Consider the following 16,788-nt stretch of genomic DNA (forward strand, 5'->3'; position numbering starts at 1 on the left):
TGCCAATAAGCCAAATCATTGCAAAGTATCTGCTTTTAACTCCTTTTGGTATTTTTGCTGATTTATAAATAAGTACTTCATATTAAATGTTCAGGCAAATAACTATTTACATCTTATGTTCCATGGAACTTTTGTCTTCAGCAATAGCTCTATTCATAGCAATAACCTCTTGCACCCAAAAAAAATGAACAATAGTTGAAGATGGCATAGGAGCCCTCAAAAATGAAGAAAACAGTTCAGTATTGTTTACCTTCTCCAACACTGTCTCTTGTAGATTTATTTTCGTATCAACTTGAGTACCGGTTTCTTTCAATTCATCCTTCGATTCATCCTGTTCGTGCTTTAGAATGCCTCCATCATTGTTCGTTTCAGATTTGTCCAACAGAGCTTCAAGTTCTGAATTATTTCCCAGAAACGGAATAGCACTTTCCTCTCGAAGCTCCTCTGCATTCATTTCTACATCATTTATTTTAGGCTCCCTCCTATCTTCTGGATTATACCTCGGATAATTTTTCTGCTCTGCTCCACCTCTATTTGCATAGCTTTCCCACTCTGCACTTCCTGTGTTTTCATATTTTGTCCACTCTTTTGCTTTACTCTCAGCCCTTTCCCGCTCCACCCTCTCATGACTGTCGCCCCACTCCATCCTTGAGTTCCTGTCTCCCCATTCCACTTTCTCACTGATGTTACCCCATTCTAACCTATCGCTGGCGTCACCCCACTCTTGTCTCTCACTGTTGTCATCCCACTCCCACCTCTCACCGCTGTCGCCCCACTCCCGTCTCTCACCGCTGTCGCCCCACTCCCGTCTCTCACCGCTGTCGCCCCACTCCCGTCTCTCACCGCTGTCGCCCCACTCCCGTCTCTCACCGCTGTCGCCCCACTCCCTTCTCTCACCGCTGTCGCCCCACTCCCGGCTCTCACTGCTGTCGCCCCACTCCCGTCTCTCACTGCTGTCGCCCCACTCCCGTCTCTCACTGCTGTCACCCCACTCTAACCTCTCACTGCTGTCACCCCACTCCCGTCTCTCACTGCTGTCACCCCACTCCCGTCTCTCACTGCTGTCACCCCACTCCCGCCTCTCACTGCTGTCACCCCACTCCCGTCTCTCACTGCTGTCACCCCACACTTGTCTTTCACTGCTGTCACCCCACTCCCGTCTCTCACTACTATCATCCCACTCCCATCTCTCACTGCTGTCTCCCCACTCCAGTCTTTCACTGCTGCCTTCCCGTTCTTCCCTATCATTACTACTTCCCCATTCTTCCCTTTCACTGCTACCTCCCTTCTCACTACTGTCTCTCCGTTCGCTGCTGCCAACTCCCCTTTCTACTCTCTGTCTACTGCTTCGCCGCACCCGTCTTTCATTGCTGCCTCCTCGCACCCCTCTCTCAATGCTGGCTCTCTGCTCTCGCCAGTCCCTGCTACCTCTATGTCCCCTTCTTTCACGGCCACCCCTATGTTCAGCCCTGTCACGGCTACCTCTGTGCTCTCTTCTCTCGCGGCTGCCTCTGTGCTCTCCCCTCTCGCGGCTGCCTCTGCGCTCTCCCCTCTCGCGGCTACCTCTGCGCTCTCCCCTCTCGCGGCTGGTTCTCCGCATTCCTCTTCCTTGGTTGGCCCTCCACTCTCTACTTTCATGGCTTTGCTGCTGTTTTAGTTTAGAGTTTCTTCGTGCTATTCTATCTCGGCTTCCGTGTTGCATTTTCTCACGGTTTCTGTGCCTTGTCCTTGAAAAACTTCTCCACCCCTCTGTTCCATCACTCTCATCGGAGCTCTTTGACTCTGCTTTCTCACTACTTTCAGAACTTTTCCTCTCTCTTTCAGATGGCGAGGACCTTTTTAAATCATCAGGTTTATGCTTTAAGATAGGACCCAGAAAACATTCTTTTGTACTGTAAACAAAAACAAAGTGATTGTATACAAAATTATACTGCCTTCTTTTGGCCGTTGTGTCTCTAGTTTGTTTATCCAATTTCTCCCAGAGAAACAGCTCGTTTGTATCTCATTTACTTACGCCAACAGTCCAAGTCATGAACAGCAGTTCAATGCTCTCCCATATTTGATTCGACATCCTATAAGAGAAAATCTGGAGCTTTGTCCCTCCCTTTCATTCAATTGTCCTCAGCCTCTAACTTAAAGATATATCTCCGAGCTTATTTTCAAGCACACAAACAGGCCTTCAGTACCTCACTTGTTTTTTAAAAAAGTTGTGGAAATGAGCATCACTGGGCCAGCATTTATTGCTAATTCACTAATTGCGCTTGAACGGAGTAGCTAATAGACCCATTATTCCATCCGTCTTTAATGTTAATTCCAAGGCTAGGAGAACACTAAAACATTCATTATCCATGAAATACATAATTTAGGTCTGCAAATCTGGATAAACACACAACTAAAGCATTTACCTTATATCTGCCTGATTTACTTTCTTCAGCATTTCTTCAATCTTTGCAGATGGTTTCTGAAAATAATGAATTAAACACACTGGTTATGAACACGTGGTGGTCTGAAGCAGGGGTGATTTTGATTTTCAGACATATATCCTGGAGACTAACAGTTTAGTAAGAGCTCATGGGAGTTGAAATAGTCAACGAGATTGGAAAGAACACGTTCACAAGGCAAAGTACCTTCTGTAGTTCCACAAATTACGTACTTTATTTTACTGCAAAATTCAATAATTCACTAATGCTAATGTAAGTACAAGTAATGACAAATTGACAACATTTTGGTTTTGAATCAAACAAAATCTAAATCTTTGCACAAAAACAGAAGTTGCTGGAAAAGCTCATCAGGTCTGGCAGCCTCTGTGAAGAAAAATCTGAGTTAATGTTTTGGGTCTGGTGACCCTTCCTCAGAACTCAAAACCTTTCCTTGGAATGCCAAGCTATTTACAGGTTTCATCAACACGAAGGAAAATAAACTATTCAACTTGTATCATGCTTAAGGTTGGTTGTGGTTTTTTTTATCAAGTCCCTGAGGATAATGTTTTTTTCCTAGATATTTTTCAGCTCCATGCTTTGTCAACTTTTGCAAGTTCAAATACATTTTAAAATAGTCTGTGTAAACATGCTGATTTGTAAGTACAGCTTCCAACCAATTACAATGGCAATTTTGACACAGGCAATTACAATTCCTTATGAGAACACAGCAGTACAATTTTGTGAGTATATCCATTATAGCATACAAACACAACGCTTAATTTTAGTCCAAGTGTGTGTATCTTCAAATCTAAAACTTAACTAAATTAACAGTGATTCAATAAGAGTATGTCATAGTTAACAGAACAGCAGATAACTTGCACAGAATAAATAATCGTTAAAAAGCTTGTACTTTGAATTATTTTGAAAAGTATTTTCTATTACTTCGTTTTGCATACTTAAATAAACAAAAATATAATGGTCAAATATTCAGAACTTTAGGTATAAATATGCCTAAATTTACTTACCTTAAGCAATGGTTGTATTTGAGCAGAAGATATACCTACAGTCAATAATCTACCATAAAATAAAGGATTCCTCCTGAAGTGTTCAATCAAGTTATTAGTAGCAATTTCAGAATCCATTTTCAGGAAAGCCTATTCATTAAATCATACATATAATCATTATTAAATAATTTTCAGAAGAAATACAATTATTTACCAATTACAACTGCAAAAAGAGTAAGATGCTTTATTTTCTGTTGCAAATTTTCATTCCCTGCAGCTTATCTGCCTGACATCTAAAAATTAAGTCCATCTACCTAATAGCAATCACAGTAGCTTTGTATCTTAAGACTTTGATACCGTACCCTCCCTCAAACCATTAAATTATCAACACCTATTTAACTTTTTTGAACTTTTCTACATTTAACAAAGTTTATTACTAGAGTCACAGACATAGTCAGACAGTATGGAAACAAACCCTTCGGTCCAACTTGCCCATGCGACCAAGTTTACCAAACTAAGCCTGACCTCAGCTGTTGGTAAGGTTTTAGAGCCTATTGCTGAGGATGAGACCGCAGAGTATTTGGAAGCGGGTGATAAAATAGGGCTGATCAGAATGGCTTCTTCAAGGGGTGGTCATATCTGACAAATCTGTTAAAATGTTTTGAGTAGGTAAAGAGCAAGTTAGACAAATGAGAGAGGGTGTGATCTATTTGGATTTTCACAAGGCATGTGACTGCACAGGAGGTCGCTAAATAAGGTAAGAATCTATGGTGTTAGGGGCAGGTTTTACAAATATAGGCTGCCCTCAATGCATTATTTTTGTGGAGCAGCCTTTCTTAAGTCAGTTGGTTTGAAACCAACTTTTGGTAAAAGAGGCCAAGGTTCAGTTCAAGTCTGGAATCAGTTAGCGAAATTGGCTGGACGGTTGGATTGTAATGTCGAGTTAGACCAACAATGTGGCCGTACTAGCTGAAGTTACCATGAAGGGCTCTGCTTCTCATTATCTCCCCTCACCTGAGACGTAGTGACTCTCAGGTTAAACTATCACCAGCTCCGCACCAGCTCTCTGACAGGGCAGACCTATTGCCTAGTAGAACCATGACAACTTCACCTTTCACTTTTAATTCTCAGGCCTTGGAAGCAGAAAGACGCTGGAAAAGTACAATGCCTAATTGATTTGTATTCCAATATTGTCTCAAAATATGCCTTAACTGGGTACGCAACTATGAAGGATTCTTCACCTGATAGTGCCGCTGCTTTTTGACACTTGCTGCCTGGCACCGATCAAATAAAGAACTCAGCAAAGGGGTAACTATGGCTTTTGCACAGTTGGAATTAGATATTAATACATTCAAATGCACATGCATCCCCGATCTGGCACTTTCATATATAAAGCTGCCCCAAAGGCATAATTCTTTACTTGAAATAGCTTAAAAATAAACCAGATGTTGCATTACCTTTTCCCCAACTTTTAAATACTTGAGGACCCTTCCAAAAGCAGAACCAAGCCTCACAGTATCAAAATCTGAAAAACCAGACGATGGCAAATTGCTGAGGACCACAACGCGACTACGGAGTTCTTTCTGAAAGTTATAAAAGTGCAAAGAATATTACAATAGGAGATGGAACGTATTAAATGTGAATTTTTTTTTGAGTCTTAAAACCAATACTATGAAATAAATTAATGTTATAATGACAATTAGCTTTGCTTTGCTACACATCATATGGTTCCCAAATACCAAGAAAACATCAGGCGTTTCCTCAAAGGAGAAAGAAAGGAGGAAATGCAAAGGGCAAAGAAATCTACCATTTTCTTTTCATTCATTCTCAGGATATGTCAGCATGAACTTACTTATGAATCTCTAACTGGCTTTGAAAAACAGGTCATGAACTGCTTTCTTGAACTGCTGAAAATCATGACACTTCTGGTCATTAGGAAAATCCAAAATCTTGACCCAATGACAAGAACAAAATGGTGATATATTTCCTGGTTGGTGTGAGAGTTGGAGGGAAACTACAACGTGATCACAATCTCACATGTACAGTCCTTGAGCTTTTAGACTGTAGAAGTTACAGGTCGTGAAAGTGCTCCTGAAGAAGGCTTAGCAAGCTACTCCTGTGCATCTGACCGAAGACACATTCTGCAGCTGTAGTCCGCAGGTAGTAGAGACAAAACAAATCAAGTGGCTTGCTTTGTCTTGGATTCTTGAGGGAAGATTCTTGAGATTTGGTTGATAGTCACTCATCCAGGCAAATGGAGTCTACTCAATTGCACTCCAAGCTTGTGCCTTTTATATGTTAGGTGAGTCAGGAGTTATGTTAGTAATTGCAAAACTCTCAGCCATAGTGTTTGTGTGGCTGCTCCTGATACATTGCTAGTCAAGGATTGCCCCTCTAGCTGTTGACAGTGAAAGGGTTTGACCCTGATTATGTCATTAAGTGGTGAGGGGAAATGGTTAGGCTCATTTGTTAGAAATGGACATTGTCTGATATTTACATCACATAAATATTACTTGCCATTATCAGTTTAAGTCTAAATGTGTGTGTGTCATGCCTCATACAAGCAAAAACTGTTTCACTATTAGAAGAATTGTAAATATAAGTGAATAGCCCGTGACCAGAAGTGAACATCCACAATTGTGACCTTTGAATAGAGGGAAGACCATTGACGAAACAGCTGAAGAGGATTTTGCCTAGCTTACTGCCTTAAGGGATTTCTGCAGTGATGTCTGGAGTAAAACTACTGGCCTCCACAAACCGCAATCATCTTCCTTTGTGCGAGGCATTTCTCCAACTAGAGTTCTTATCCTGATACCCATTGACTTCAATTTAACTAGGGGTCCTTGTTCTAACACTTGGGAAAATGTTCCCATGATCTACAGAAAAATGGTTCTTCCTTCACCCCCAGAGTTCCACACTTGTTTCCATATTTCAGCCAAAGATATACTGAGATCTGAGCTGAGTTGCCCTGTCAAAAACCACACTGAAATCAGTAAGCTTGTTACTTGTACATACCATGAGATAACAATGCCAACAAATCCCTCCAAAACTTTTTTGATCATAGACGGTTGACTAATTTAACAGCACTTGGTTAAATTGTAATTTTCCATCTATCTTGTGAATAAAATATACAAGGGAAATTTTGCAATTCTTAATTTAAGTGTCAGTATTGTAACTATATTGAAGCAAGGTTAACACAAACCTTCAGTTCTACAGCCAGGGCATTGCTGAACCCAGAATTGTTGCTGTGTGAAGTTCACTCAGTTGTTTCTTGATATCACACAGCGTGAGTCAAATTGGCTGAAACTGGTACATGTTAATGAAAATCTTAGGATAGAGCATAGATGAAATATTTGGCTCTTCTGACTGAAGATAGTTACATATCCTTCAGCCTTGTCCTTTGTGTTCACCTACTGGACTTCAGAATCATCAAGGATGGGGATGTCCATGGAGAGTTCTCTGCATATATTTTTTATTCATTCATGGGGTATGGACGAAGCCAGCATTTACTTCTCATTCCCATTGCCCAGTGCACAGTTAAGAGTCAATCACATTGTTGTGGGGCTGGAGTCACATGTTACATACCACATACCAGATGAGGATGGCACATTTCGTTCCCAAATGGTCTGTTTCCATGCTGTACATCTCCATGAGTCTACGGTTAGTGAAATAGAAGGGTTACTTACTTAATTGTCCACCTCCATTTATGAATGGACTTTGACTGCTGTGATTTGATCTATTTATTGTGAAGTTACTTGGCTGTCTATGTTACACTGCATCCATTGTCTAGCATGCATTTAAATCCTGTGTTGTAGCGTTACCAGGTCAGCAGCTCATTTTTGAACAGGTCTAGTACTGCTCTTGGCAGGCTCTTCTGCACTCATTCATATAGGGCTCCTCCTCTGGCTTGAAAGTAATGATAGAATCAAGAGAGTATTGAGTGGTTAGACTTCCAGAGAGATTTCACTTGTTGGCTGATATGCTGTCAACATTAAGTTATAAACATAAAGAACATATCCTAATTGCCAAAAAGCCAGAGGGTTGCTCAATGCTAAAACTGGTGGTTTGAGGTGATTGAGACTTTGCAAGGGGCTCTTTCAATTGCTTTAACTTTCCTTTGGAATTCAATCTGCTGTTCACATCATTTTCTTCTCTGGGAGACCACTCTATTCCAATTATCCAGCTCTTAATCTGGAAGTTAAAGTTTTCTATTAAGCGGAATGAGGGTTTCTTCCTGTACTATTCTTTCATGTGGAGATAGCAAGAACTGCAGACGCTGGAGTCAGAGTCAATACAGTGTGCTGCTGCTGTGTTCTTCCAGCTCCATAGAGTTGACAAATTCTTTCATGTAATATATTTCACAACATAATCACTCTCTGGATAAAGAGAGTTCTCAATCCATCTAATTCTTTCACCAACTACTTCACATCTGTGCTTCCAGATTATTGACCACTTTGCTGCAGAAACATAGTGAGAACCCAGATGATTATGGTTAAAAAGAGTGAAGCTTTTAAAGGGAAGCTAGGTAAGGTGGGGAAAAAGGAATGGGAGGATATGGAGAGATGAACTAAGGTGGGAAGATGCTTATGGAACAGAACTGAACAGTACTTCATGTTTGTGCCAGCTCTTTGAAACAGCTAACAAAAACAGAAGTTGCTGGAAAAGCTCAGTAGTTCTGGCAGCATGTGTAGAAAAAAAATCGCTGTTAACGTTTCAGGTTGGTGATCCTTCCTCAGAACTCAGTTAACTGATTTTTTTTTTTCTTCACAAATGCTGCCAGAACTACTAATCTTTTCCAGCCACTTGTTTTAGTTCCTAATTTACAACATCTGCAGTCCTTTCAGTTTTTCCTTTGAAAGAGCTATCCAGTAAGTTGCATTTGACATCACTCTCTCCTCAGCCTTGAAATTTTCTCTCTTTTAAGAACATAACCAGTTCCTTTGGCACCCACCGGGACTGTGCAGTCCACCAATCCTGTTACGGACTGATGCATCTTTGACGGGTAGAGGAGCAAGGATGAACTCAAGTGATTTTTCTCTCCCCATGCTAGTTCTCCAGATACCTGCTGCAGGCTTAAAATGACAAATATGCCCTTCAGGACTCAGCCAGTAAAGGTGTGATTGATGAGAGGTTAAAATTCCCATCAAGAGTTCATTCTGTGTCCTTGCTATCTTCAGTATTTCTGAGCATTATTCAATGTGGAGGATCCAACATTAATTAGCTGAAGGAAGGATATAGGTGGCAATTAGCTAGAACCTTTCTTGCCCATGTTTGACCAACTTTTCCACTGGGCTCTTCAAGACCATAAGTAATAAAGCTCTCAGTAAAACTCACCTGTTACCTTCCCTGTCTGGAATAAGTAGTACTGGATGATCTAAAGAGACCAACTTGCCATCCTATTGTTTGGAATTTGGCTAAGAATCATTTGAAGCCTCTTGGAGGTCCTTCCAGAATTCTGAGTCTAATGATATACAATGAAAGGGAACTACTTGGTTCAGATTGAGGTTTAAAAAAAGGGCAGATGTTTGGAAGAATGTGATTTTATATTAAAGCACATCAATGAGCCAAACATATTTACTTTCTGAAAAAGGGGTGGGAAGTTAAAAGGGCAGAGGTCAACAGAAGGACGCCATTTCCAATTAACCGACATTTTAACTGAAATAAAGACCACCATAAGAATTCAGTTTCAAAACTGAAAGGGAAATCTACAAAAAAGACCTCTAGCCTACATTTTCAACTTCACTATATCAATCCTATACTGTATTCAATTCTATATTCAGTCCAAAGTCACACGACACCAGGTTCTAGTCCAACAGTTTTATTTGGAGTCACACAAGCTTTCAGAGCATTGTCCCTTCATCAGGCACAGTGTGGACCAGACTGCAGCTGACAAAGGTCTGCAGTCCGAAAGCTTGTGATTCCAAATAAACCTGTTGGACTATAACCTGATGTCGCGTGACTTCTGACTTTGTCCACCCCAGTCCAACACCAGCACCTCCACATCAATTCTACACTCAATACTGTATTAAGAAAATATTGCATTTTTAAGAATTAGAGTTACATTGTAATAAAATTTACACTGACCAGATTTTCTCGTTTGCTTTGTTCAGGAAATTCTAAAATGAAAAAAAGCATTGCAATGAGGTTGGCTTTCAATGCAGTTACCTTCAGAGACTGACCAAAGATTTGATGAATATTAAAATTGTAATTTAATAACTGAATTACAGTTCAAGTTCTCTCAAATAACCTGCAGTTGATTTTCTTTTCTTGTATTGTACCTTCCAATACAGTGAACAACCACTACAGCACACTACTGTATCATGACTAAATTGCAAACATCAATGAATATCACATTTACAGTAAAAAAAGCTTCAACATGTCAACCCCATAAAAACAAAAAAAAAATGCAGGCTGGGTTACAGCACAGTTTCAGTGTATGTGAATTATTAAAATCAAGCCAAAGCATTTCCTACAAGTACTCTGATTTCAATTTTGCAATATGTAATGATGGTGAAGCTAACAGCAACTAATGGAGAGGCCCACTTATTGTGAAGATTGGAGATCCAGGAGTTGACAGTGATTCTACATTTCCCCATAGACAGCAGTTTTTCTGAAAAATTCATATCTGGGACATATCCATGTTGCAGGCTGGGCCACCATTTATTGCCAATCCCTAACAGTCCTTCAGGTTTTGGTGAATGTCTTTCTGAACCACTGTAGTCCATTTGGCGTGGGTAGGTGTACAATGCTGTTAGAGAGAGACTTCCAGGATTTTGCGCCAGCAACACCAAAGGAATGACAATATATTTCCAAATCTGGATGGCAAGTGGCTTGGAGAGAAACTTACAGATGACAGTGTTCCCAAGTATCTGCTGCCTTTCTTCTTCTAGTTGCTATTTATTGTGGGTTTCGAAGATGCTGCCTAAGGAGCTTCTGGTGAATTTTTGCAGACCATTTTGTAGATAGTAAACACTGCTGCTACTGGCCATTAGTGGTGGAGGCACTGAACATTTGTGGATGGTATTCCAATCAAGACCAGAAGACCAAAATATGTAGGAGCAGAAGTAGGCCATTCAGCTCAACAAGTCTGCTGTCATTCAATGAACTCATGGCTGATCTGATAATCCTCAACTTCACTTTCCTGCCTTTACTCCATAACCTTTGATTCTCTTATGCAAGCACGCTGACTTAGATGGTGTAAAACCTCTTGAGTGTCGGTGGAACAGGCAAGTGTGAGTAGTCCGTCAAGCTTACAACTTGTGGGCAATGAACTAACTTGGGGGCACTCAGGTGCAAAGTCACTTGCTGCAATATTCCTAGCCTCTGACCTGCTCTTGTGGCCACTGTGTTTATACAGGTAATGCAGTAGAATTTCTGGTCAATGGTAATCCCAGGATGTTGATAATGAAGGATTCAGCAATGGCAATACAGTTGACCATCATGGGGAAATAGTTACATTCTCTATTTTTGAAGACTGCCATTGTTTGGCATTTGTGTGCGGCAAATGATATTTTCTACTTGTCAATCCAAGCCTGAGTATTGTCCAGATCCTGCTGCATTTGGACAAGAATAGCTTTAGTACCAGTGGAGTTATGAATGATGCTGAATAATGCACCATGAGCAAACAAACCACTTCTGACCTTCTGCCATTGAAGCAGCTGAAGATAGCTGGTCCAAGGACATTACCCTGACGAACTCCTGCAGAGATGTCCTGGAGCTGACGTGATGGACCTCCAACAATCACAACCACTTTTGTTTCTTCTCATTATGACTCCATCCGGTGCAGAGTTCTCCCGTGATTTCCACTAATTCTGGTTTTTCTAGGGCTAAGGCTCCTTTGTGTCACATTCAGTTAAATGCAGCCTTGATATCAAGGATTGTCACTCCCACCTCGCCTCTGAGATTCAGCTCCTTTGCATGTCTTTGAAAGAAGGCTGTAATGAGGTCAGCAGATGAGTGGCCCTAGCAGAACCCAAACTAGGTGCCACTGAGTAGATTATTGCTGAGCGGGTGCTGTATACAGCACTGTTGATGACACCTTCCGCCGCTTTACTCATGACTGAGAGTAGACTGATTGGGGGGTAATTGGCCAGGATGGATTTGTCCTGTTTTTTGTGTCAGGATATACCTGGGTAATTTTCCACATTATCAGGAGATGCCAGTGTTCTAACTGTACTGGAACAACTTTACAAGAGACATGACAAGCTCTGAAGCAGATATCTTTGATACAATTGCCACAATGTTTTAAGGAGCAGAAACGTTTGCAGTCTCCAGTTCCTCCACACATTTCTGGGGCTTCTGGAGGAGGCCAGAGTGGAGGATGTACTCGGCATTTCAGGCTGAAGATTGTTGCAATTTTACACTGATGTGCTGGGCTCCTCCATCACTGAGATGAAGGTATTTGTGGAACCGTCTCTCCCAGTGAGCTGTTTAATTATTCACTAGCATTCAAGACTAGATGTAGCTGGACTCCAAAGTTTAGTAGCTATGTGTCTGTTGTGGAATCGCTTAGCCCCTTTCCTTGTCTCTTTCTTAGCACACACATAGTCTTGTCTTGAAGTTTCTGGGACCAATATTTTTAGGTATGCCTGATGCTGCCCCTGGCATGCCCTCCTGCACTCTTCAAATGAATCAGGATTGATTCTCTGACAGAGAAAGAGTGGGGAATGTGCTGGGCCATCAGATTGCAGATTGTGATAGAGTACAATTCAATTGTTGATGATGGGCCAGAGCACCTCCTGGATGCTCAGTCTTAAGTTTCTGGATTTGAAATAGTTTTTTTCCTGGCACGTGTGGATAATAGTGATGAGTAGTGATCTTTTATATTATAGACTGACACAATGCTCTGACTAAAATAGAGGCTCTATGGTGTAGATTTCCAAAAGCATTAAAAGTCCTTGGATGATTTTTCTTCCTCTCTCATGAGATGCTTGCAGTACCAGCATTTTGCTTTCTGTGGAAGGTTTAGTAATTAAGACTATGTTGACACCCTAATTCATTCCCATGCATCTAACTGATTTTGTAAATATCTTTCAATATTGCAGACAATCCAGTTAGTAGATTGGTCCTTGGATAGAGTGGCAGAAGTTTGATTTGTGTATATCCTGTGAAAGAAAACTCACTCACATACTGAGGAAGGAGAGGAGACAAAAATTTGAATGAACTGTCAAAGAGGAAAAGAGTTCTAGTAAAGTTGAGAGGATGAAGCAAAAGCAAAAGGAAATACTGGACTCGGAACTAGCCGTTTTGGTGGGGGTGGGGGGGTATATTCAACTTGTGAAATGATTGTATTAAGGAATAAACCAAATGATTAACACAATTATAAATGAAACAAAGCAATATCAGTGGTCTGAAATTACTTTTACCTGTGTTTCTTTTGATCTTTTTTTTCAGGACGACAATTGGAGCTTTGATCTTCTCTGGACTTTTCCTGCATGCAACAAAAAAATTTACAGGAGTACTACAACTTAATAAGTGGAGCAGAAGAGGTTTCAATGAAGAGGAGAGTTGTCATGATAATTAAAATACAAGGAAAACCAATGTTCATAATTTGTATAAACTCAAGCAATTGAATATCATATAAATTTTCCCTCAGAATTGAATTGCAGGCTTTTATATTTATTATAAATATTGCATCAAACTGAAAGATTACACTTAAATTAGATCCCACTCTACAAACAAACATAATTAGTCATGTAGATTTTGCAAGTGATGCTTTTATAATCCTAGCAAAGAAATCCTAGTAAAATGGAAGAAAATTACTTATGTTCCATAATACTCATGAAAGACAAAAGGTAAAACACTGGAGATTTTAGAAATTTTGAAGATAAACGAGAGATTGGAAATACTCAGGCCAGGGAGGACGTCTTGAGTGAGGGACATGGTTAATATTCTAGATCTGCGACTTTCCATCAGAATGAGAAAACTTTAAATATGATCAGGTTAGCATCAAGTCCAGGGTAAGATGTTCTGGAAGGTGCAGACAAAAAGCAATTCTCCCTACTGTTCTATCGTCCTTCCTTTCCCCATCATTTTCTCTAAACTCGTGCTCGCTTAACTGCTATTAATGGGACAATAATTTTTAATTTTGATGAAGGTCACAGTTAGAAAAACATGATTTCTATTTTTCTCTCTGAACAGGTTTCTTGACTTGCTGAATATTTCCAGCATTTTTAGTTTACATCGCAGAAAACCAATTGTCAAATGGAAGTTCTAAGTTCTTAGTGATATTATTTGTTCATATGCAACAACTAATTTTCACTGCACTGTCAGTCCAATTGAAGCACGAGAAAGCCCAAGAATCTAGTTTCCTTTTGCCCATGATTGTTGCAGCAACAAAACTACTGTTTAAATCTAATGCATATTTCTACATTTAAAGGAACTCTTGTCCATAAGACACACAGACTGTCTAAGTGACCATTTAAACTTCAGTGTAAATATATCAATTCTCCACGCAGTCTTTGTCCCCAAAATCCACGTCAGCACTAATGCACCTTGACAAGGTGTGACCATACCTTAATATTCTGTCCACGTTCAATGCTATAAGCCAATGACACCAAACAATTTATCAAGCAAAGAACTCACCCAACAAAGAAATAAAATCAGTAAAACCAAGACTTGAGAATTCAAGTTAATCAAAAACTAATCAAAAATTATGGCACACAAGCCAAGAACGAAAAACAAAAATTCAGTTCATTAAGCTCACTTCTTCCACTGGCTACATGAATACGTAGGAACCTAAGAAATCTGAGGAGTAGGCCATTCAGTCCTTTGAGGCACCTCCATCATTCAGTGCAATTATGGGTGAATTTCGGCTTCAGCTCCATCTTCACACACTATACTCTTATTGTATCCCTTACTATCCGAAAAATCTGCCAACCTCAAATGTGAATACCAATCAACATCATCACTTCTCCACAACAGAGAATCCTTAAGGTTCACAACTCCTTGAGTGAACAATACAACCAATCATGGTACCATTCCAATTATCTTAATGATCCACAGTTTAATTACCATATCATTCTAAAACGTTGAGCTACTATGGAGCAGCTTCTATCCACACAGGTCCTGCTGAATATCATTCCACTTACTTTGTATCTGGCAGTTCTCCTGGGTTCCACTCTGGGTAGCTAGAAATAAAACAAGTGTTAACTTGATTAACAATGTAATGGGTACCACTATGAATGATCACATGACAAAAAACCATAAAGCCATTGACGATAGAGACAATACATGGCAATTGCTAAAATTCTGCAAGAACAGAACATTATTTTTCAGCTTGCCCTTTCTTAAGAGAGCCAATGCCTCTCTTCAAATTGCCAGACTGGATAATCATCTTACAATAATATTGATGGTCAAAGAATATGAACACAGACAGCAAAAAAAAAGCTTTTTCTGATATACCACCGAAAACGGAGAAGCATCACTGATGCTCATTGTACAATTCCAGAAATTAATATCACAAAATGAGCTTCATGCAAATTATTTAAACACCCTGCAACCTTATATCCTACCAATAAAAAAAACTGGCGCAAACGCCGAAGTCAATAAACAAATCCTAATATTAATACATACACTCTCTGAAGAAGCAGACAACGTAGCTTGTGTAATGGATCATTTATGTGGCCATTCCAATCCTGTAGAACATGAAAAAGATTAGTGTTCCAATAACAAAAGGCTATACGATTACAAATAGGTAATATTTCAACCTCATCAGAAATCAAAATCAAAAACTCCAGCAAGTAGAATTCATTTTGTTAATTCAAGCAAGTTGACTGACAGCATGCTTGTATATATTGTACAGAGCAGTGAGGATAGTGAATGTGGAAGTCTCCAGTTAGAATGTTCCTGAAAAATCACACCAATTTTACAAGACATCATCTGAACTCCCTGTTGATTGTAAGTTCCATGTTGGAACTTGTGGTTATTTATTTGTATTCTGTATTCAGTGTGAACAAATCTAGATATGTACCATGTGAACTAATACATCGAACACAGCCACTCTCAATCAAACTGGAGCATGCAAAGTTAAAATGTAATACATCTGCCAACACAATTTTTAATGCAATTATTTAGATTTGTGAAGCAACATTATGAAATAGGATACAGCAATAAATTCATATAATGAGCTGCAATGTGAGAATCTAATCAAGGAGAACAAATTTTGAAGAGTATGAAGAGGGTAAGGGCATTCTTAAGGAAATCAGGAAGGCAAAGAGGAGAAACAACACAGCTTTGGCAGATAAGGCCAAAGATAATCGAAAAAGATTCCACAAATATGTTGACAGCAGCTAGAGAGATAGTAGGATGCCTTAAAGATCAAACAGGTCATCTTTTGTTGAACCTCAGGAGATGGGAGAGATATCAGATGAATACTTCATATCAGTTTTTACTATTGAGAAAGAAATACAGGCTGAAGAACTCAGGTAAATAAATATTGATGTTATGGAAATAGTTCACATTACAGAAGAGAAAGTGCTGGAGTCTTATAAAATATAAAGATAGATAAATCTCCAGGGCCTGATCAAGTGTATCACAGGATGTCATGGGAAGTCAGGGAGAAAACTACAGGGCCTTAAACAGAAATATCTGTATCATCTATAAACACGGACGCAGTACCTGAGGACTGGAGGGTCGCTATTGTTGTGCCATTATTTAGGAAGGGCTTTAAGGAGAAGCCTGAAAACTATAGACCCGAGTCTGACATCAGCAGTGGTAAGTTGTTGCAGGTGATTTTGAAAGATCGGATTTACATACATTTGAAGAGGCAAGGATTGATGAGGGACAGTCAGCATGGTTTTTGAAAGGAAAATAGTGTCTCACTAACTTGAAGAGATTTTTGAGAAAGTAACCAAAAAGACTAATGAGGTCATGGCAGTAGACATTGTTTACTTGGACTTTAGTAAAGCCTTTGACAAGATTCTGCATGGTAAATTAATTAATAAAGTTAGATCACATTGGATTCAGGGTGAGCCTGCCATTTGGACACAAATTGGCTTTACAGTAGGAGGGAGAGGGAGGTGATAAAGGGTTGTGTTTTGGACTGGAGGCCTATGACCAGGTGTGTTTCAAAGGGATCAGTATTGGGTCTACTTTTGTTTGTCATTTATATAAATGATTTGAATTAGAAATAGGAGGCGTAGTTAGCAAGTTTGTAGATACCACCAAAATCTTTGGCTATAGTGGACAGTAAAGAAGGTTATCTAAGAACATAGAACAGTACAGCATAGTACAGGCCCTTTGGCCCATGATGTTGTGCCAACCTGTTATCCTACTCAAAGATCAAGCTAACCTGCATACCCTACATTTTACTATCATCCACTGGCCTATCCAGGAGTCGCTTAAATGTCTCAAACGTATCTGAC

At 39.8% G+C, this 16,788-nt stretch overlaps 1 protein-coding gene across 6 annotated transcripts in view; it reads right to left on the minus strand.

The window, feature by feature from the left end:
* The window catches only part of LOC125458298 (uncharacterized), a 50,242-nt gene that overhangs the window by 27,267 nt on the left and 6,187 nt on the right, over nt 1-16,788 (minus strand). For 5 of the 6 annotated variants that reach the window (XM_059650792.1, XM_048543476.2, XM_059650793.1 and 2 more), the window contains exons 3-11: nt 14,999-15,060; nt 14,515-14,553; nt 12,790-12,854; nt 9,509-9,540; nt 7,017-7,079; nt 4,882-5,007; nt 3,446-3,574; nt 2,406-2,461; nt 251-1,892 (exon numbers count right to left, since the gene is read on the minus strand). In XM_059650792.1, the coding sequence (XP_059506775.1) occupies nt 251-1,892; nt 2,406-2,461; nt 3,446-3,574; nt 4,882-5,007; nt 7,017-7,079; nt 9,509-9,540; nt 12,790-12,854; nt 14,515-14,553; nt 14,999-15,060 (2,214 nt within the window). The remainder of the gene's footprint in view (nt 1-250; nt 1,893-2,405; nt 2,462-3,445; nt 3,575-4,881; nt 5,008-7,016; nt 7,080-9,508; nt 9,541-12,789; nt 12,855-14,514; nt 14,554-14,998; nt 15,061-16,788) is intronic. The other variant, XM_048543478.2, reaches the window with a different exon arrangement.

Source organism: Stegostoma tigrinum, chromosome 13, assembly GCF_030684315.1.
Source record: "Stegostoma tigrinum isolate sSteTig4 chromosome 13, sSteTig4.hap1, whole genome shotgun sequence".
Taxonomy (NCBI): Eukaryota; Metazoa; Chordata; class Chondrichthyes; order Orectolobiformes; family Stegostomatidae; genus Stegostoma; species Stegostoma tigrinum.